Source organism: Pan troglodytes, chromosome 4 (genome assembly GCF_028858775.2).
Source record: "Pan troglodytes isolate AG18354 chromosome 4, NHGRI_mPanTro3-v2.0_pri, whole genome shotgun sequence".
In the NCBI taxonomy this organism is placed as follows: domain Eukaryota; kingdom Metazoa; phylum Chordata; class Mammalia; order Primates; family Hominidae; genus Pan; species Pan troglodytes.
In genome coordinates, this window is record NC_072402.2 from 42,866,295 (window position 1) to 42,888,720 (window position 22,426).

Sequence of the window (22,426 nt, forward strand, 5' to 3'; positions counted from 1 at the left end):
ACTTTCTTAAAACATTATGAGATTTTGTGTGTGTGTGTGTGTGTGTGTGTGTGAGCTCATCAGCTATCATAGTGTTAGAGTATTTTATGTGTGGCCCAAGACAATTCTTCTTCTTTCAATGTGACCCAGGGAAGCCAAAATAACAAGGAAGTTATTTCTTGTGCTCAACAAGGTTAAGCAACTTGCATAAAGTCACCCAGCAAACAAGTGGCAAAGCCAATATTCTAATTCAGCCTATACTTTTAATTGAATTTTCTTTCCTTATCAAGAGAGCACAAGTTAATAACTATAGCTGACATACAGCTCTGCAGAGTTTGTAGTTTTTGATCATATATTATCATGTTTTAGCCTCACCAAGCTGTGCAGTGGTTAGGTCTAGCCTGAATCCATCCTGAACCCAAGGAGTATATGGTAGAGATTTGCTTACTCTAAACATGTTGCCCCTTACAGAATCTGCCTGGTTTTTGTGAGTAAGGCTTTTGGGTATCTCTCATTTACCTACCCATCACCTATGATGCCACCAGTTAATGGCAATAGATTCTGTGTAACACAAGGGAAGAGACCATCTGATGTTCTGTAGAAAGTTATCTTTGCTTTGAAGATTTTAGTTGCAGGGTGGGTCCATGGACAAGGTCTGTTGACTTTCTGCAACTTTCAAATTCAGTTGGTTATTATATTGACAATGGTAGCATGGGAGAACACTGAACAAATGACATGGCTTATCAGGGAAGTTAGACATGTCAGCCCATCAAAATTCAGGAGAGGGAAGCCTCTTTGTTTATTTGGGCCATTCTGGTTCAAGGAGTGGGGATGACAAATTTATTCAAGAGAATTTTAAGTCCTACCCCAGAAACACAAGTTAAGTGACAAAGAGGTATGCTTCCCTCTCCATGCTGAGAATAGTGTGTTACCCGATAGTGGGGCCTGCAGCAGGGCTGTGAAGACAGTGCTGGGCCCTGGAGGGAGGTGATTTCCCCCCATGACCCACAGGGCTGTGAGGACACATGTGCTCAGAGCCTGGCTCACTGCATGCCAATAGCATGAGATCCCGAAATGTTTGTTGCTCAGAGTTGAACAAATTTCTGAGTGCCTTTATTACTAATCCTGAAGAATCATGTTTTTTCAGTATCACACATTAAGACATGGAAAGAAAGAAATCATTATATAATATACATCCTAAAACTAGGTCCTCGGTGGTTGGTCTTAGCACATTGTCACATTTAAAGGAAAGAGTAGGATTAGGTTCCGCTACATGTAACAGAAAAATAGAAATAATAGAGGCTTAAACAGGATGTAAAAGGTTTTTTTGTCTCCCATTTAAAAGAAGCCTGGAGTAGATAATTAGGCAACATCATAGTTATTGGGGATCCAGCCGTTTTTTTTTTTTTAATCTTTTTTTCATCTTGGTTACAAGTACCTTCTATCCTCAAGGTCACCTCATAGTTCAAGGTAGCTGCTAGGGCTTCCACAATCATATACAAATGTATTCTCTGAGAATGAGAAAAAGCAGAAAGTCAAAAAACGAATTTTCCCAGCCATTCGTTCTCCATGTAGGCTTTCGGGAAGTCCTTTTTACAAACTTCTGCTTATATATGATTACCCAGAACTTACCACATGGCCAAATTTAGCTGCAAAGGCATCTGGAAAATGTAGTCTTTTAAATGGGCACATTGCCCCACTTCTTAATAACATAGAACTGCAGTTCTCAACCTTTTCGGTCCTGAAAAAGGTTGATACCTCTTATACCCTAAAAAATTATTGAGGACCCCAAAGAGCTTTTATTTATGTGAGTAATATCTATTAGTATTTGCCATATTATAAATTAAAGCCAAAAAATCTGAAAATATTTGTTTATTCATTTAAAAAGTATATTTATATGCCCTTTACATGTTAAATAACATATGCTTTCCGAGGAAAAAAAATAAAGTGAAAAGAGTGATATTGTTTGACATTTTTGCAAATTTATTCAGTGTTTGACTTAATAGGAGACAGCCAGACTCTTTTATATCTGCTTCTACACTGACTCTGTTACAATACGACATCTTGCTTGAATTATATGGAGAAAATCTGGACTCATGCAGATATGTAACTGAAAAATATAAAAGTGTTTTTAAAACTTTTTCAGGTAATTGTGGATATTTTTCTTTGGTATGATACCATAATTCATGTGGTAGTTATTTAAAGGTTAGTTGCAATGTAGAATCTGAAACCATATCAATGAATATTTTGTATTCTGTTATGTTAAAATTCACTGGGATATCTTGCATAGTGAATGGATTTTTAACCACACATGATATTGCAATATCACATAATAGTTATATGGAAAATGTTTGTTTAATGAATTATGCAGACCTTTCAAATGCTGACACATTTCATTATATAATTTTTAAATCACATTTTAAAATATCACCACTGATCTAACAAGAAAAAAACACTTTCAAGAAGTTGTCAAGCTCATGATGACAAACATAAGTTTTCAAAAATTCTAATTTTTACTTGAAAGGTTGAATGTTATCATTGGCAACTAATACTGTCAGATATTTCTCTTGAAGTGGCAGGCTCACTTTGTTCAGTTTTGAAAAAATATCTACAAAGTACACACATCTGAATAACTATGGTGTATCTGGCAGTCACTCTTCCAAGCAAAAATGGCATTCCATGAGAAATGTGGCTAGTTCAGCTTGCAACTCACAGAACTGCTTTCCCTCCAAGTAACCATCATAGTCATGCAGGCAGCAGAAGCATGTTATGTGTACCTCCCATTCCATCACACAGACTGTTAAAAAGCTATGTACTCAACGGTTGAGATTTAACAAAATTAATAATTTTTACTGCTTCAATAAGGGCAATTTAAAAGTGAAACTGGCCATTTTTATTGTACCTCGTTGTTTTTACTGTGAGTGCACGGTGGTGAAGAACAGTTATTGCTAGATAGTTTGGTGCTTGTATTAGTTTTCTGTGGCTGCTCTAACAAATTATTACAAACTAGGTGGCTTAAAACAACAGACATTTATTCTCTCATAGCTCTGGAGGTCAGAAGTCTGAAGTCAAGGTGTCAGCAAGGCCACACTCCATCTGGAGGCTCTCAGGGAGAGTCTGTTCCTTGCCTCTCCCAGCCTCTGTGGCTGCCAGCATTCCTTGGCTTGTGGCCGCATCACTCCAATCTCTGCCTCTATTTTCACATGGCCTTCTCTTCTTCTGTCTGTAAAGTCTCCTTCTGTCTCCTTATAGGTATACATGTGGTTGCATTTAGGGACCCCCCCAGATGATCTAGGATCATCTCCCCATCTCCTTAAATTAATCACATCTGCAAAGACCCTTTTTACAGATAAAGCAACATTCACTAGGTTCCAGAGATTAGGTCCTGATATCTTTGTGGTGGGGGGTGGGGGGGGTGGTTGGTGTGCATTTTTCAGTCTGCTACAGTGCTATTGCTGTGATTGGTGCTAAGACACCAGCAGTTTGAGCCACTATTGCTTTTATACCATCAATGCAGATGTCCTTTCAATCAAGAAGGTAAATAATGTTTTAGAATTATTATTCAATTTGTTTTGACCTTGCATAACATGCACCCCAAACCCCTCTGCCAAAAGCAAACAAACAAAGGTCTCAGGGAGTCCCAGGGACTTATGGACCACACTTTGGTAACTGCTGATGTCAGGGAATAGATGTTAGGTATACAAATAGAATTCTCTGCCTCAACAGCCTGGAAGAGAGGCTAGTCTTTTCCATTCCTTCAAAGTGAGCCCATTAATTTCTGAGTTCACTTTGGGGGAAACAGAAAAGGAGATGTAAGACTCACTAGTCTCAAATGATAGATAAAGCCACAGGACTACATGACCCTTTGGAAAAGAGGTTTCCACAAGAGTTCTTCACCTGGGATCCACAGAGCTCCCCAAATGATGAGGATATGCATAGTTCTGGGGAGGAACCAGAGCGGGAAGGAGGAGAGCAAGAGCCAGGGTCTAACAGAGCCCAAGAGAATCAGGGATGGGAAGCCTGCAAGGGAGCATGAGAGCAACTTGGGCTGGCAAAGAGCCTTCACCACGGTCCCAGCGTTCCAAAGGCCCAGCATGCTTCCGTGAGTCCTGTTCAGGCTGTTGAGAGATCAGGGTGTCCCTCATGGCTGAGGTGGGATCAAACCAGCCCCAGAGAGAGGAGGAGGAGTCCAAGCCAGAGGAACCAGGGGGCCAGGGGGCAGGTGCAGCCACTGCGGCCACTGATTCTGCCTCTCACACCCCGAGAGGGAGACGTGCAGAGTTCCTCCCTGCACTCCACCTTCTGCTGGGGAATCAGATTACTTAGGTTATTTTCAGCTTCACCTCTCAGGGTACAAAGGTGGTGGCTCCCCGTAAATGAATTACTGTCTGCCAGGAGTGAACAGTTTTTCTAGGTGTGGTAGCGAGGGCTGGGTTGGGAAATCTATCAAAGAAAGAAAGACTCGTGGGGTAATCTGATCTGATATTCTGTGTGTGCTGCTGTGACACTGCCATTAGCTAGCAGAGGACTTTAGCAACAACGTATATATATATGTGAAATACCGTTCATGTACATGAACCTCTGCTCCCTCCCAAGAGGCTTTGTGTATATGTGTCCATGTAAAAGTGTTATTCATATTACAATGCATTTGTGTCCATGTAGATGTATGCATACATGTCACATTTGTATCTATGTGTCTTGCATGTTTACCTATGACATATGTAAGCGGCAGCATGATGATGCAATGAAAACGCCAGGACTGAAGAAGATGAGATTAACAGAAGTACACAGAGACAGATCATTTCCTTCTTTTCCTCCTTTATTCCAAAAATAATTTTATCAACAGTTAATATATGAACATGGTTTAAAAAAATCATTTATCGCCATCAAGTAAAGTGAAAAATGAGTCTCCCATCCTCCACTCCAGAAATAATTATCACTAGTTCTTATGTATTCTTCAAGAGATATTTCATATATTTGAAAAAAATAAGTATATACACACACACACATATAGTTGTATATATATTATATGTATACATATGTGTGTATATGTATCTATATCCCTTTTGAATTAGTTCTTTTAAACTAGTGAATTGCAGGGTTGGAAAAGGAAAATCTCCATCTTCTCATACCTTGTATATAAGCACAAATTCCAGAGCACATATTTGTTTGCATCTGTGATTTACACATGTGTAGGCTTTGTGATAGCGGGCAAATTTTTTTGTTATAGAAAACTTCTGGAACCTAGAAAACTAATTTCCTTACCAGATCATCTGGTAATTAATCTTAAAAGCTCAAGACAAAAAAATTTCCCTATCTGAGACCTTTGTGCTTTCCCAAAGGCAGGTGAGAATCATTCCAGTGGAGCTGTCTGCACTTTCTGACTTGTCATCAATTCCTTAGGAGCAATCCAGTACAGGTTTATTTAGTACATCCCTCTGTTGATTTTATAACCACTGCTGACTGCTTGGGACATAAAACTCTTGATGATTTACAAGCAGTAAGTGGGCAAGAAATTCATAAATCACATTCCCTAATAAGGGTGTAGGTGAATACACACATACACTTATTCATATCCACCTTCAGAGGAAGAGCTGTAGGTATGTCCAGAAAATATATTCATTTTTAATTCAAAAAATTGAGAGCTCATTGATAAAGAGGCCCACAGTCAATAACATCTGAGAGGTAAATTATATCAGGTAATATTTTAATGTAAAGCAAGAGGCTTTGCTCTTGTATTTCTGAAAGAGGAGACTGGTTCATGCTTTTGAGATGTTCAAAGGGGTTTTTATGATCTCTGAAGGAAAACAATAATTTTTTTTCTAAAAAGCTTTACTGACCAAGCCAAAAATGTTGAAGATTGCCAAGGTTTCCTGATACTCTTGAAATTATTCTGCAACAGATAATTCTCAACTAAACAGTCTTTTAAAGATCTCTCTCTCCTTTTCTCTAAGTCTGGTTTTGGAAAAATCCCTAATAGTATTCTAAAAGTAGGAAAAATATAAGTTTTTAATTCCAGGGAAGTAGTAGGGCTTCAGGGAACTAATAGAGAAGGAGAAAAATCTTGTAAAACATATTTGTTTGGAAAGTAAAATTTAATAATTATGAATCTGCTACCATGAATAGTTTGCCAACCATCTGCCTCTCAAAATATAGTATGAAACAGCTAGAAATTTAAGATGCAATTGGCAAAATGTAATTCTTATTTGGATTCTGATTCAAACCAAACAAAGAAGAAAAAATAAGAGAGAGTGAGATGGGGGAAAATTGGGGAAATTTGAACACTGATTAGGTATTCGATGACATTCAAAAATAATTGTAAATTTTTAAGTTATAATAATGGTGTTCTAATTCTTTCAAGTCTTTATCTTTTAAAGATACACAACAAAATATTTTAGGCTGAAATTATTTGATGGCTTGAATTTGCTTTTAAAAAATCCAACTGGGGGAATTGTCAGTGGGGGGTATAAATTAAAGAAGATTGGCCATGAGTAGACAATCACTGAAGCTGGATGAAAGATACATGGGGTTTCATATACAGGCATACTTAGAGACATTGTGGGCTCGGTTTCAGACCACTGCAAGAAAGCAAATAATGCAATAAAGTGAGTCACACAAATTTTTTTGTTTCCCAATGCATATAAAAGTATATTTATGGGCCAGGAGTGGTGGCTCACGCCTGTAATCCCAGCACTTTGGGAGGCTGAGGTGGGTAGATCACTTGAGGTCAGGAGTTCAAGACCAGCCTGGCCAACATGGTGAAATCCCGTGTCTACTAAAAATACAAAAATTAGCTGGGCGTGGTAGTGGGCGCCTATAATCCCAGCTGCTTGGGAGGCTGAAGCATGAGAATCATTTGAACTCAAGAGGCAGAGGTTGCAGTGAGCCAAGATTATGCCACTGCACTTCAGCCTGGGCAACAGAGCGAGACTCCATCTAAAAAATATATATATATTTACACTATACGTGTCTGTTAAGGGTGCAGTAGCATTATGTCTAAAAAACAATGTACATACCTTAATTATAAAATACTTTGTTGCTTATTGCTTAAAAATGCTAGTGATCATCTGAGCCTTCAGCAAGTCATAATCTTTTTGCTGGTGGAGGGTCTTGCCTGGATGCTGATGCCTGCTGACTAATCAGTATGGTGTTTGCTGAAGGTTAAGGTGGCTGTAGTCATTTCTTAGTAAGACAACAGTGAGGTTTGCTGCATAGTTGAACTCTTCCTTTCATGAAAGATTTCGCTGTAGCATGAGATGATGTTTGATAGCATTTTACCCACAGCAGAAGTCAATTTTCAAAATTGGAGTCAATCCTCTAAAACCCTGCTGCTGCCTTATCAACTACGTTTATGAAATATTCTCAATTCTTTGTTGTTGTCTCAACGATGTTCACAGCATCTTAATCAGGAGTAGTTTCCATCTCATGGAACAATTTTCTTTACTCATTCATAAGAAGCAACTTCTCATTCATTCCAGTTTGATCATGAGATTGGAGCAATTCAATCACATCTTCAGGCTCCACTTCTAAATCTAGTTCTCTTGCTGTTTCCTTCATGTCTGCAGTTACTTCCTCCACTGAAGTCTTGAGCCTCTCAAAGTCATCCAAGAGGACTGGAATCAACTTCTTCCAAACACCTGTTAACATTGCCATTTTTACTTCCTCCTACGAATCACAAGTGTTCTTAACGGTATCTAGAATGATAAATCCTTTCCAGAAGGTTTTCAATTTACTTTTCCCAGATCCATCAGAGCAATCACTATTTATGGCAGCTGTAGTCTTACAAAATCCATTTCCTAAGTAATAAGACTTAAAAATAGAAATCATTCCTTTATCCATGGGCTGCAGAGTGAACGTTATCTTAGTGAGCATGAAAACAACATTAATTTGCTTGTACATCTCCCTCAGAATTATTGGGTCAATGAGCAGTAATATTTTTAATGGGATCCTTCTGAGCAGCAGGTGTCAACAGTGAACTTAGAATAATCAGGAAACCATGCTGTAAATAGATGTGCTCTCATGCAGGCTTTGTTGTTCCATTTCTAGAGCACAGGCAGAGTAGATTTAGCATTATTCTTAAGGGCCTTGGGATTTTGGAATGGTCAATGAGCATTGGCTTCAGCTTCAAGCCACCAGCTGCTTTAGCCCCTAAGTCAAGAAAGTCAGCCCGTCCTTTGAAGCTTTGAAGCCAGGCACTGACTTCTCCTCTCTAGCTGTGAAAGAATTAGATGGTCTTCCATCTAGAGGGCTGTTTTATCTACAGTGAAAATCTGTTGTTTAGCGTAGCCACCTCCATCAATGATCTTAGCCAGATCTTCTGAATAACTTACTGCAGCTTCTAAATCAGCACTTGCTGCTTCGCTTTGCACTTTTATGTTATGGAGATGGCTTCTTTCCTTAAACCTCATGAAGCAACCTCTGCTAGCTTCCAACTTTTCTTCTGCAGCTTCCTTACTTCTCTCAGCCTTCACAGAATTGAAGAGAGTTTGGGCCTTGCTCTGGATTAGGCTTTGGCTTAAGAGAATGTTGTAGCTGGTTTCTATCCAGACCACTCAAACTTTCTCCACATCACTAATAAGGCTGTTTCAATTTCTTATTATTTGTGTATCCACTGAAGTAGCACTTTTAATTTCCTTCATGAACATTTCTTTTGCATTCACAACTGGCTAATTATTTGGTACAAGAAACCTAGCTTTCAGCCCGTCTGGGCTTTCAACACACCTTCCTCACTAAGCTTAATTTCAAGTGAGCTTTTGATTTTGAGTGAGAGACATGCGACTCTTCCTTATACTTGAACACTTAGAGGCCATTGTAGGGTTATTAGTTGGCTTAATTTCAATATTGTTGTGTCTCAAGGAATAGGAAGGCCCAAGGAGAGGGAGAGAGTCGGGAGAATGGCCAGTGGGTGGAGCAGTCAGAGCGCACACATTTATCAAGTAAGTTCATCATCTTATATGAGCAAGGTTGATGGTGCCCCAAAACATTTACAACAGTAACATTAAAGATCACTGATTGCAGATCACCATAACTGATATAATAACAATGAAAAAGTCGGAAATATTGCAATAATTACTAAAATGTGATGTAGACACACAAAGTGAGCACACGCTGTTGGAAAAATGGTACTAAGAGACTTGCTCCACATGGGATTGCCACAAACCTTCCATTTGTTAAAAAAAAAAATCTGCAAAGTCCAATAAAATGAGGTCTTCCTGTACTCTTTTATGTACTCTTGTATTTGTTTGAAATTTTTTGCAATGTGAAAAACAACAAAAACAGCTAACAAGCTAGAATGGTTACTCATTATGTATTTGAACATTTTTTCATGTATTCATATCACATTTATTATTCAACAGAAACCAAGCATTGGTTGTGTAAAGGGCTCTGAGTGAGACATTTCAGTAAATGCTGAGTGGTGTGAGCTGCAGTCACTCCAGACAGTGCAGGTTGTGACGGGTGGGGACACTACTGATATCTAGACCACATCAGCCTCTGTGTTGTGTGCTGGAGCCTCTCTCCTCTAGGTAAGTAAGAAGGTGTCTACCCGTTGGTTACTGTGAAGAGCTTCTGTTTAGGGGAACGGCCACCCAGCAGTATTCAGCTTCGGTGCAATCTACTCCACTGATCTAACAGTCATCAACAGCTAGTTGGAAGCTAGCAGAGGTTGCTTCATGAGGTTTAAGGAAAGAAGCCATCTCCATAACATAAAAGTGCAAAGCGAAGCAGCAAGTGCTGATTTAGAAGCTGCAGCAAGTTATTCAGAAGATCTGGCTAAGATCATTGATGGAGGTGGCTACGCTAAACAACAGATTTTCACTGTTAGTCATCTAACAGGACCGGAGAAGCCCCAGAGGTCTGAAGCTGAAAACAGAGACTCAAGGCCAGCTCTCCAGAAAAAAAAGGAGGCTTTATTTTTATGCTGTACCTAAAAAAGAAAAAGTAAGGAGAGCAGTCAAAGGGCTGGTTTTGTAGCAGACAGCCATGTGGTGAATTTGAAACTTACACCAGTGCCTGGCCTGCAGAGCAGAAGGGAATGTGACTGGGATCTCTGGAAAGCCCTCCACCTCTAGAAGGCACTCCCTAGAGGGCAGTGAAAACAGAGCCTCCTTGCACAAGAGATCCACCCTCCAGTGGCCCAAAAAGGAGAAAGAAAAGTCCTGAGAGCTTTGTGAAAGCTTCTTCCCCTTGGTGTCTGAGCCTTGTTTCTCAAACCTGGATGATCCCTTTCCTCTCCATCAAAACCATCAGCTGTTATCAGTCACTCTAGCCAAAAGACCCAGCCCAAATTGCTCCCAGGAGATAACAAGTTCTTAAGAAACTTGTGGCTGGGCGCGATGGCTCACACCTGTAATCCTAGCACTTTGAGAGGCTGAGGCAGGCAGATCACCTGAGGTTGGGAGTTTGAGACCAGCCTGGCCAACATGGAGAAGCCCCGTCCCTACTAAAAATACAAAATTAGCTGGGCATGGTGGTGCATGCCTGTAATCCCAGCTACTCGGGAGGCTGAGGCAGGAGAATCGTTTGAACCTGGGAGGCAGAGGTTGCAGTGAGCTGATACCACGTCATTGCACTCCAGCCCGGACAACAAGAGCGAAACTCCATCTCAAAAAAAGAAAAGAAAAGAAACTTGTTTCCTGTAATCAACAAGACCTTTTAACTTTATTTTTAATTCTGTGTAGATCCCCAGAGCGTGCCCACCACATGGCCCCTCTCCAGGCTGAGGATGGAGGAGAGGGGAGAAATGGCTCCCGATATTCTGGTCACTTAGCTCTGAATGTCACCAGCAAAGTGAATATTATACCCGTATATGCCCTCTGGGTCTTGCCCTAACCAGTCAATGTGCAAAATGTGATCGCAGCTCCCTCTTCAGAAAAACACTTCCATGGCTTCCCAACTGCTCTTTAAATAAAGCCTAAAATGTTTGACAAGACTGACAAGGTTGACCAGGCCCTGTGGGTTCTGGCTGGACACCAAACCTTCAGGCACCCGCCTCGAGCCAGGGCTGCTTCCTCCACTGATAATCTAAGGGAGAAGAGCATAGCCAGGAGCTGGACTCCAATCAGTGCCCCAGATCATAGTTTCCCATGGTTCATCCCTGATGAGATACTGAGTGAAAGAATGATAAAAGGCAAATATCTGGACAACAAAACAGAAACTCTGTCGAGAATGTGTCCTGCTGGTCAGAGACGTAGCAAGGACCTGGTTGGAAGTCAGAGTTTAGGAGCCACTCAGTGGGCTTCCCATCAGATTGGCCCCTGAAATTCCCAAATAAAGAAATAGAGAGCATGAGTGGTTGTCTCAAAGCAAGAAAATCGGTGGGTGTAATTTCTTGGTTACTGGAAGGCACCTCTGTTTGAGCGTTGCAGCAGCAGAAAAATAAAAAGGTTTACACAACCTGCTGAATGCCTCATAACACTGCCTCCCACATGGGGCTCTGCCAGGCCCCTCCCTCCTGCCCTCTCCTCTTTGTCTAGGAGACAGCCACTGTTCCTTTAGCTCCTAGCACAGTCTCCACAGGTCCACAGACACCCTGTGAAAAGTGCTCTCTGGGATTATGCAAGGCAATGACCCTGACTTCACTTCCGAAGCAAGCCTCATGACCCTTTAATGAGTCCAAATCCCTCTTAGGGCTACAGGACTTCTCAGTGGTGTCAGAGAATAATTAATAGACAATTAATACAGATAATGAATCCGTATCTTTCTCCCCCACTAGACTACTAGACTAGAGGCTCTGCAAGGGCAGAACCATGTATGCTCTCTTCTTGGTGACATTTTTAAGTTATATTTCCACCTGATGGACCCAGACCAGACACAGAGTAGATGCTCAATAAATAAATATTGCACTAATGAACAAATTCCTTTTTTCTGATCCCTGACTGCTACAGATCCTACTCCTACCTCGAGCTCTTGAAGCCGTTACCCCTGAAGCACTCTCTTTGGAAGCATAAATGACCTCTACATTAGCACTTTTCCCTCTGTCTTGGAACAGGAATTGTTGGTGCCAGAAAATAACCGTCCCAACCCTCCAGGCCACCTCCCTGCATATCTGACTCTAGGCATCTCCAAGACAAACTGGCTGCTCTGCCCTACCCAGCTGTATGTGGGGATGCCCTTTCCTAATAACATTTTTTTTTTGAGCTACTTTTGATGTTCATTGTAGCCGAAATTTATGAACATAAAATTATGGGGTGGGTGAGAATGGCAGGGGGCTGGGGAGAGACAGTGAGAGAAGCACTCAAGGTAAGGGTGGCATGAGGGGCCCAAAATGTCATCTGCTGGTCAGCATGCCACTGGTGATGCTCAGCCTGGTCCTTGTCACCAAACTTCTTCTCCAAAACCAATGGCCCTCAGCTAGGGACCAGTGTCTCAGGGATCTGCTGAACATAAAGCTAATTTCTTTAAATGAAATCATTTTCACTTATCACCTATCATCAAACATGACAGTGTATGTGAAAAGGTTTTGTCCCTAAGATATAACATAAATGACAACAATAATATACCAAGCTTACTTCACTCATAGCCTTGGAAAGCTAGATACTTCTGATCAAAATTAATAAAAGTTGCTCCATATACAAACGCGATGTCAAAATTTTTTTAAGAATTGCTAAATCCTGTGTCTTCCTTTAGGATGTACCACCCTTAACTTGAGTGGCATTGCCTTTGAAGCCCAAAGCAAATATTTTCTTTTAAAACCTAATGGTTTTAAACTGTCTCTTCTGAAGTCTGTGAGTCAGTTCCAGTTGTTTATTACACAGCCAAATTCAGAGAGATTAAGGACACCAAAGTTTTTTTAATGAAGAAGATGAGTTTCTTTTAGTCATAAAGATTGTTTCTATCATATCATTCCCCATGTGTTGACATGGCAACTCTGCTCTGTCTTGCTCCACAGACCTACGGGTACTTAGGGAAGTCCTGTGTTCTGTCAGCCACTGGTCCCAGCTAGTTCATGCTTGGCGCAGGCCCCAGCCTGGGGTGGACCAAGAGCCCACCCATGTACATCACACGTCAAGCTTCAACCTTGCAGAAGAGAACAGCAGCAGCCAAGGGTCACTGTGACTCAGGGATCAGGAAGGATGTATTCACAGCGCTATCCTATTATGGTCTATTTTGTGTAATTTAGTCAGGTATCCAATACTATTCCAGCAGGAGACATGATTTATTTTATTTCATTGGTTTGATGTTTTTGTTTTGTTTTGTTTTATAGTCTTTAAGGTACCCAGAGTCCTCAGAGAGGCCAGATGGCAGCTGAGTTGTTTGGGATTAGTGAGTCTGCTTTGGGGCCAAGGACAGCCACCAGGAAATCTCCAGCTGGGCCTGCTTTCTCTTCCCTGCTTCCTTCCCACCCGACTCTCACCTCTGTGGAAACTCCCAAAGTCTCAGAAGTCGTGATTTTTCCGTTGGCTGCTGGGGTTAAAATTGAGCCACCAATGCCTTCCTACAGAGAAGGGGGAGGGTGGTGGATGAAAAAGTGAAATTCCTGCTCCTGAACCTTACACAGGAGATTTCTTACCCGAGGGAATTTGAAACTGTTCCGGAGGAGAATTTCCCCAGCCCAGCCTAATTTTTACCAATCTGAGAAATTGCACCTCCCACTTCCCCTTTCCCCCCTTGAATGATCTCTGTCAGGCTGCCCGGGCGCTGCTGTAACTTCTGAAGGTTACAACATAGAACACCACGGTTGTCAGGTAACAATGACGGAAACACTTGCTCCCTGAGCTGAGCATTGTGTTATTATATCAGAATAGTCTCTAGCGAGGGAGAGAGTATATTTCTTCATAAGGGGGAGGAGAGAAGCAGGCACAGGCCTCCTCTTCCAGCTGTGTCTCTTCTAGCTGGTCAGCATCAGGATTGGGCCTGAAATGTGAGCAGAAAACACAGGTACATTATGGTCCAAAGCACCATTCACAGAACCAAGGCTGCCATCGTGGGCAACAGGCTAAGAAGAGATTCACAGTCTCCCAACACCTTATTCATGGACCAAACAGCCAAAGATCATGACGGAGATGGCTAGAAGGAGTGCATTCCCCCAGTAGACACGCCATACCTGTGATTTCCACCGTCCGCGAAAGAAGGGCAGCCCTCATCAACCACAAATGCAGAGTTATCTTGAGGGTAGATGGTGTAGTATTGAGGAGGACTTGACATGGCAGCTGCTGCCCCTCCAGAGGTTATGAGGCCGCAGGGGCTCACCACAGACTGCAGGTAGCTGGTATTTATCCCCATAGGCTCTGGAGAACCATAAGGAGGAGGGATGTACTGCACCACGGTAGCCCCATGGAAGGTGATGGGTTGGTTGATGCCAGTGAAAACAAATGATGGTCCTCCTGGTGTCTGTTCCGAGTCCGGGACCCTTTCCTCACTTTCTTTGCACAACTGGCAGGAGAGCATTTTGAACTTGCACACAGCAATCAGGATGAATGTCACCCCAACTGACAGCAGGACGGGCCCAAGGAGCTGGGTCCATTCAAAGTGGGAGACACCTTGGTATTTGATCCAGCCCATGACAGTGAATGTGATCCCCACCAGTCCCAGAAAGATGCCTGAGAAGAGCAAGGTAGCCCCCGCCTTGTCGTCATCGGACACCTGGATGTCAGCGGTGCTGGGTGTGTAAGGAGTGACGGAGAACACATTGACAGGGAAGTCCTCCAAGCGGCCGCTGCCCTGCTCCATTGCTCCTGGTGGGCTCACCCTGCTTCTTAGAGTGGAGAGGATTGTGAGAACCAAGGAATCACAGGTCCAAATTAGTTATAGAAGAACTTAGGGCTTGTGCTTAACAGGGTGTAACACACAGAGGGCTGGACCTTGTTTAGAAGAATAAAGGTCTGAGAAATGAAGCCTGAAGTTTTCTCATGTATTGTCAACAAGTGGAGGTCTCTGTTTTGCAAGTCAATGACAAGCTGTCTCTCTAATTCACATTCATTCATTCACACATTCAAAAATTAACTTATTGAGCCCATCTTTCTCTTTCTTTTTCTTTTCTTTTCTTTTTTTTTTTTTTTTTTTTTTTTTTTTTTTTTTAGGGTGTGGGTCTCACTCTGTCACCCAGCTGGAATGCAGTGGCACAATGATAGCTCACTGCAGCCTCAACCTCCTGGGTCAAGCGATCCTCCCACCTCATCCTCTCCAGTAGCCAGGACTACAGGCACACATCACAATGCTCAGCCAATTTTTAAAATTTTTTGTAGTGTTAGGGTCTCATTATGTTGACCAGGCTGGTCTCAAACTCCTGGACTCAAGTGCTCCTCCTGCCTTGGCCCCAGGAGGTACTCTTCTATAGCAATTTAAGACGCTGCCATAAGACCCTGTTTTTGTCCTACCCAACTTTGTAGAAATGGCAGAGCTCCCTCAAGGGTCTCCAGCAGTGAATGGGGCCCTTGATATATCCACACATGCACAGGAGTCTAACCTGATTTACCTAGTGGTTCAGCTCATTAGGAATAGACAGACACCTATTTCTTGACTGCGTGTGTATTCCTATCTACTTCACGAACCCCTAGCTGTGATGATACTTAAACTTTAATAACAGTTCTCACAAAGCCCTGAGATCCTGTTCTTTTCTGGCCAGCCCCACATGCCTTTTGCTTTCTGCGTTTTGGGGAGTAATTCCAGCCTTGGGAGAGGAACAACGTCATAGGAAACCTTTTTATGCACTGCATCACTGCCAGGGGTTGAATAAGCATCAGATATGACCTGGCTCACTGGGACACATGCTTCGGACCCTCCCTCCATGGTGGCCACACAGTTCCTGGTCTTCAAGGTGAAACAACCAGCTGTGTTTTGGAACCTACTATGTTTTGCAACCAAACCCCAGTTGATGTAGAGAAGACAGTTTAATTTTCAATAACATTATCTGTCATTCATGACTGCAAAACTTCCAAACAGCCCCATGAGTTTCTTCCTCCACTGATTAATAACTGTAGCCTTCTTTCCTTCCTAGACAGATTTTATCCAAGCCGATGCTCTCTGCAGTAGTTAAATATTATATTAGCTCCTTTTGCAGAATTGAGAGGGCTGCCGTCTTGCCCTAAGGCAGGGCTTCCTAAACTTCCCTTGACAAAGAAATCACATGGGCCACTTTTTTAAAGGACAAAATGTGAGCTCCCATTTCAGACCAACAGAACCAAATATCCAAGGGAAGGACCTCAGATGATTCATCATCAAGAAATCTTAGGAAACCCAACCCCAGGTTAACCTTAAATGCTTCTAGGAGACCAAAGGACATTTTTTCCCCATGAAAATGCCTCTCCCTGCTACAGGACAAGGCTTGTAATCTCCTACCTCACTGCCAAACAGATGGAAAAGCAAGCAGGTGACCCCTGAGGTATCTTCCTGGATGTGCCTTGGAGCAGCAAGGCTGGAGTGGGGTTGCTATAGGAACAGGCTGCCCTTTTTCCCACTGAGCTAGATCAGAGATCCAGGAAAGCCAGATTTTCTCTTTAACTATAAATTTCTGGTAAGTTAGCCTGCCATTATTTTCAGGTTCTTAACTCCTAAGTTAACAGTCAAAACAATCCCTGACATTTAGAAAAAAGCTAGGATCTCAAAACTGTTTTCTAAATCACTCAATTTATGTTTTCCATTTGCCTTTAGCTATATCCACTAAGAATAACTGGGAAGCCTGAGAGAGTAGAGGAAACAGATCACCCTCCTTTAGACAGCTCATGAATGCAAACTGGAACTGCTTTCAGAGCAGAAAGATCAGAAAGTTCTCCAATTACATTTTCAAGGTCCGTTTGACTCAGCTGCTTCTTCCAAAAGCCCCACCTCTGTCTAGATGGTAAATAGCAATTTTTTTTTAAAGCTAACCAACTGAATTCAATAGCATATTCAAAGGACTATATGCCATGACCAAGTGGAAGGCAAGGCTGCTTCAACATACAAAAATCAATCTATGTGATGCAGTATATTCACAGAATGAAGGGGGGAAAACCACACACGATCATCTCAATTGATGAGTGAAGGGGAAACATTTATTGAATACTTACTATGTACCAGGCGTAATTCTATACATTTAATATAGGTGACATAATTTCATTCTTTTAACAACCAGGTTACAGTCAAGAGAACTATGCTGATTATTAAGCTATGGTGACTCAGCTCCAAACCCACCTTTCTAAACTTCTCTTTGTCTCAGACTCTGCAAAGCACACTTTTCCTTTCCCAGGCTGCTCCAGTTAGGCTTTGCCAATAGGGGGTGCTACAGGGAGACTTCAAGGTGGGAGAAAGGAGAAGGCACTTAGCAGTTTCTATTTTGCTTGCTGTTACTGTCAGTGTCACTCCAACAACAGTTCTTCTTCCTGGCAGTAACAGTTCCAGTTTCCAGAACCCTCCTCCTGCCCTCCAATCAGCCTCACTGTGCCCCTTCAGGGAAACCGACACCAGCCACTGTTCTTTGTCCAAGCTCCTGAGATGCCAGCATTAGCTGAATGACATTTTCTACTCAGAGAGCTGCATCCCAGCTCCACAAGGGCCCTTATCCAAGCTTCTGCTTTCTAATATTAGCCCAACCTCTTCCTTTTGTTCCCCCAGCCTGTTTTCACTAAGTCTAAGTGTTCTTAGTGTTTATTTTTTGCCTTTTCGATCCTCCAGTATCTGTTAAACTAATTTCCTATATCAAATTCTCTCTATTAAAATAACTGGTATAGTTTCTGTTTCCCTAAGTGATTCTGACTGATATGTCGTATTCACAGTGGACTTAGGAAACACACCTGTGAAGATGGGATTCTGGAATTGATTTGGTCGTATTCTTGGCCTCAAATATAATGCTGAGTCCTCATCAATGAAACATGGGATATTAGTAGATCATGGCATGAAGTGGCATCAAAACTAATAAAAATAGCACCTGTAGTAGGTTGTGATAAATTGCCTATTGGAGCAAATGCCTTGGGGACCAACTGGCTGCTACACTTAATCACTATGACAATAATGATGAACTGCAAGTTCTGTGGGATGGAGATGGCCACTTCAGAATGCCCTGCAATACTTATAAAAGGAAAAGTAACAAGCTCAGGTCTTTAAATTCAGCTCAAGTCACAGTCAGAGAACCAGAGAGTTTCTGTGGTGGTCCTAAAAGAAACTTGTATCCTATATTTACAGGGCTGACATCACCAAAAGTCAATGAAATTTAAATAGATATCTTTCTATATAGCTATACATCTGTGGAGGCTACAGCCACTCCCTCTTAGATGCTAACCCACCGTGTTCACTGCTGTCTAACTCGTTCCAGGAATGCCTTTAAAATGCCTGTTTTGGAAGGGGAACATCACACACCAGGGCCTGTTGGGTTGGCGGAGGGGGGAGGGATAGCATTTGGAGATATACCTAATGTTAAATGACGAGTTACCGGGTGCAGCACACCAACATGGCACATGTATACATATGTAACTAACCTGCACGTTGTGCACATGTACCCTAAAACTTAAAGTATAATAAAAAAAAAGTCTGTTTTATCTACTGTTCCTTGCATGAGAGCATGTACTTACTGTAAACCCTGCCCTTAGATCAAAACAACTTTAATGTTATAGTACTTACCATAAATCCTGACCTTAAGCAATTGTTCTACACATCCCTTCTGAAGCATACATACCCTTTCCCTGAGGTATGTAAGCTCTGGGTCTGGTGAGTAATGGTATAGGATCCACCATCTTGTCTCATGGCTTCCAGGAGCATGGCCTCTGTTCTTAAGTCCCTATTATATGTTCCTTTCTGAGAAACTGGATTTGTCAGCCTCTTTCCTCAGCCTCTTAGCTTCCTTGGCCTTTGAGGATAGGTTTGCATAGAGCTGCTTACCATGGAACAGTATCTATATCTACATGCGATTGGTTCAGTTTCTCTGGAGAACCCTAATAGACAATGATACTTAAAGTATCTATGGTAAGTAGTGATGCTGTACAGAGTAATCATAGATAAAACCACAGCACAGGCCTCCAGGGTTTTAGAGAAAATCCATGCTGCTTCTGCAGGCAGCTATTCTTCTTTTGAGACACAGCTCATGATTCTTTACTGGGCCCTGGCTACTGGGCCCTGCATCACCCTGGGACACTGAATGACCCCTGAGCTGCCAATCATGACCTGAGCATATCTGACCCACACAACTGTAAGTTTGAGCATGCACAGCAGTGATTCATTATCAAGTAAAAATGGTATTTAAGAACTTGGAAATGAGCAGGTCTAGAATTACAAGTAACTACATAAACAGGCGGTTCAGAGCCTTACACTTACTCTTACTGTGTGGCATCTTCTCCTACAATCCAAACCTATGGCCTAGTAGGGAGCTCTTCCCAGCTAGATGACTGAGGAGAAAAAATCTTAGGTCTTGTGTATACGTTATTCTGCACAACAGTGGACTGCTGAAGCATTATGACACCCATCAGGAGTGTCCCTGAAAGATGCTAGAAATAGGGTAGAATGGAAATCCTAGCGAGCAGAACTTCAAGCAGGACATTTGGTTGTCCATGTTGTCTGAGCTGAGAGATGGCCAACAATACAATCGATGTTGGTTCATAGGCAGAGGTGAATGGTGTCCTAGGTTTCAAGGACTCAGAAAGAACGAGATTGGAATGTGAGTAACAGGAAGTATGGTGAACAAGTATAAGGATATCTCAAAGTGGGCACAGAGTGTAAAGATAGTTGTGTTCCCTGTGAACACTCACCCAAGGGCATCCACTGCAAAGGAGGCTCTACCAGTCAGGTGAACAAGCTGGTGTATTCTGTGGATATCAGTCAGTCTTTTCCCCCAGACATCAGTGTTTCCTTGATGAGCCCATGTACACAGGATGCAGGCTACCGTGATGAAAGGGATGAAGGTGATGCATGAGCTTAAAACTAGTAGCTAATCTGGCTACCGTCACTGTTGAGTACCTAACCTACCAAAAGCAGAGACCAATGCTGAGCCCTCAGTGTGGCACTATTCCCTGAAGATCACAGCCAAATATCTGATGGCAGCTGGATCATGGTGGACTCCTTCCAGGAGGGGCAGCAATTTGTCCTTACTCAACTAAACACATATTCTGGGTTATGGATTTGCCCTCCCTGACTTTAATACTTCTACCAGCATCATCATATATGGTGTGCAGAATGCTATATTCACCATGATGGTATTCTGCAAAACGTCGCTCCTGATCAAAGAACTTAGTTCACAGCAAAAGAAGTACAGCAATGATCCTATGCTCATAAAATTCATTGCTATAATTACATCCTCTATCATCCAGAAGCAGCTAGCCCAATAGAATGGTAGAATGGCTTACTGAAGATTCAGTTATAGCACCAGTAAGGAGATATCACCCTGATTAGATAGCATCTTGGGTAGGTTCCCTAGAAAGAGATGCTGAGGGGGTCACTTGAATGCCATAGATTTGTTGGAGAATGCTCTAGGAAACAATGCCTAATGGGAGTGAGGGTAGCCAAATTGCACAAAGGGAAAAGTTGAACTATGATGCAGTTGCAACATAGGCTTCAGCTGAATGCTTAGGTCTTCCTGGAGCTTGAATGCTGCTTCAGAATTGTTCCAAATTGAAGTTAAGGTGCCAGGCCTTTGTATTCCCATATCGGCCAGCCACTGGATGCAGGTTGCCACCAAGAGGAGGACATAATCTTGGTCAAGGTGGCCTTCTTTCCTGCTGAGGAAAATGCCCAGAGAGGAGTGTAGTATGAACGGTCAGCAGGCAACACTTCTGGTAGTTGGGGGAATAAATGCCTCAGTCTTAAGGTGGATCTGAGCAGTGTTCCACAGCATCCGCCATAGATGTCATTTCATCTCCAGGATGAAGTACATGCTTTAAACCAGCAAGCAATATACAGCATTGTTTCTTTCATTGTCAGAATACATGGGTCTAGAAATTAAGGAGAGAAAGTAGGAGTGACTCCTCTCACTATCACACCTGATAATCTACTCACATTATTTTTTCTGACTGTCTTTCAACTTTGACCTGGGAGGTCTTAGTCTTACTGTTGTGTACCAAGGGACACAACAATAGAAAAGTGACACTGCCACTTGGCCATTCTGAGCTTCTCATGACCCTGAACCAGCAAGCAAAGAAGGGGTTGCTTTCCTGGCCAGGATACTTGCTCTTTATTACCAAGAGGAAACTAGGATGCTACAACATCATGGGAGCAGAAAGGACTATATTTAGAACCTAGGGACTCTCTGGGACCTCTCTTCATATTTTTATGCCCAATAATAAAAGTTAAAGGAAAATTGTAACGACCGACACACAGGACCATTGTGGATTCAGATTCTTCCAAAAAGAAAGCTTGCGTCACTCCACCAGGTAAAGAACCGATCAACTGAGGCCTTGATGAGGGCAAAGGAAACAGGGACTAAGTAGTGGAAGAAAAAAGTTACAAATATCAACTAGGGACTCATGGCCAATTGCAGGAATAAACGTGGTAGCAGCTCTGCATAGCTTCTTCCTTAATTGTTATGTATATATTTATTTGTGCATACAAATCAATTTCTTTTTCTGCCTTTCCTCCTTCCCCTTATTATTTTACATAAATATTGTTGTCTGTGGTTAACTTTACAATTTAGTCTTTATCCAGATGTGATTGTGGCCAAATTCGAGAAGAATGAACATTGCCCAGAGATTAATGCATGAATGATTCTTGGAAGTTTGTATCTCCCATTTCAAGGAGAGGATGAGGGCATCTTTATTTGGACACCAGTTTCATCTTGTTATGCAAAGCACAAAGTGGTTTTTGTTTGTGGATACAAGTGCAAATAATGTATAGAAGGCTGTGTGTGGATGCTGAGTAGCCAAAGGGGTAGATGGTGGTAGTTATCAAGGTATTGTCCCTCAGGTCCAAATCCATCCTTCTCTACTGTATTTTGTAGTGATGGGGCTGGGACTCCACAAGCCACATTTCACTCTGGCTTGCTATTAGGCATTGCCACAGGAGGCATTAGAGGGAGGCTACAAGGTGGAAGGAGGGAGAAGGGATTTGCTGTTTTCTGTTTTGCTTGCTATTTCTGTTATTTCACCCAGCAATGCTTCTTGTGGTAGTCACAATTGGGTCCAGTTTCCAGTCTGTCCCCATATTCCCACTCTCATTGTACCCTTCAGAGGTACTAGCACCAGCTGGACAGTGCCCTCCTGAGAGGTCTCGGTCCCAGCCCTAGGGGTCTCTCCCCCAAGCTCTAAGCCCTGATACCCTAACTGCTTTGCATTGATTCCTCAGCCCTAGAAGTGGTGGCTTCTTCCTATTACATCAATGTTTCTCTTTTGTCTTTTCAATCTTCTACTATCTGTTTAACCAATACCCCAGATTAATTTCGCCATTAAAAATCACTGCTGTGTTTCTGTTTTCATGAGTGGATTCTATCTGAAGCAGAAATGGAGGGAAAATTAGAGAGTGGCAGAGCTGAAATGGAACCCAGGTGGCATATTAGAGTCTCATTGTGGCTTCATTCTCTAAAAATGCTTGGTGGCTCCTGTGCTATTCCTGTCAG

General features: G+C 42.2%; 1 protein-coding gene across 1 annotated transcript; it reads right to left on the minus strand.

Moving 5' to 3' along the window:
• Window positions 1-4,670: 4,670 nt before the first annotated feature.
• TMEM174 (transmembrane protein 174) lies at window positions 4,671-14,719 on the minus strand. Its single transcript, XM_517711.8, has 2 exons — window positions 14,024-14,719; window positions 4,671-13,833 (listed from the first exon to the last, which is right to left on the minus strand). Exons 1-2 carry the CDS (start codon window positions 14,647-14,649, stop codon window positions 13,728-13,730), a joined length of 732 nt encoding a protein of 243 aa, XP_517711.2. The 5' UTR covers window positions 14,650-14,719; the 3' UTR covers window positions 4,671-13,727.
• Window positions 14,720-22,426: the final 7,707 nt, after the last annotated feature.

Bases quoted from the DNA above. Each gene is read 5' to 3' on its own strand.
- TMEM174 (XM_517711.8), bottom strand. From the start codon at position 14,649: ATGGAGCAGGGCAGCGGCCGCTTGGAGGACTTCCCTGTCAATGTGTTC. The intron at 13,834-14,023 runs GTATGGCGTGTC...CTCACATTTCAG, and splicing joins GCGGACGGTGGAAATCACAG to GCCCAATCCTGATGCTGACC.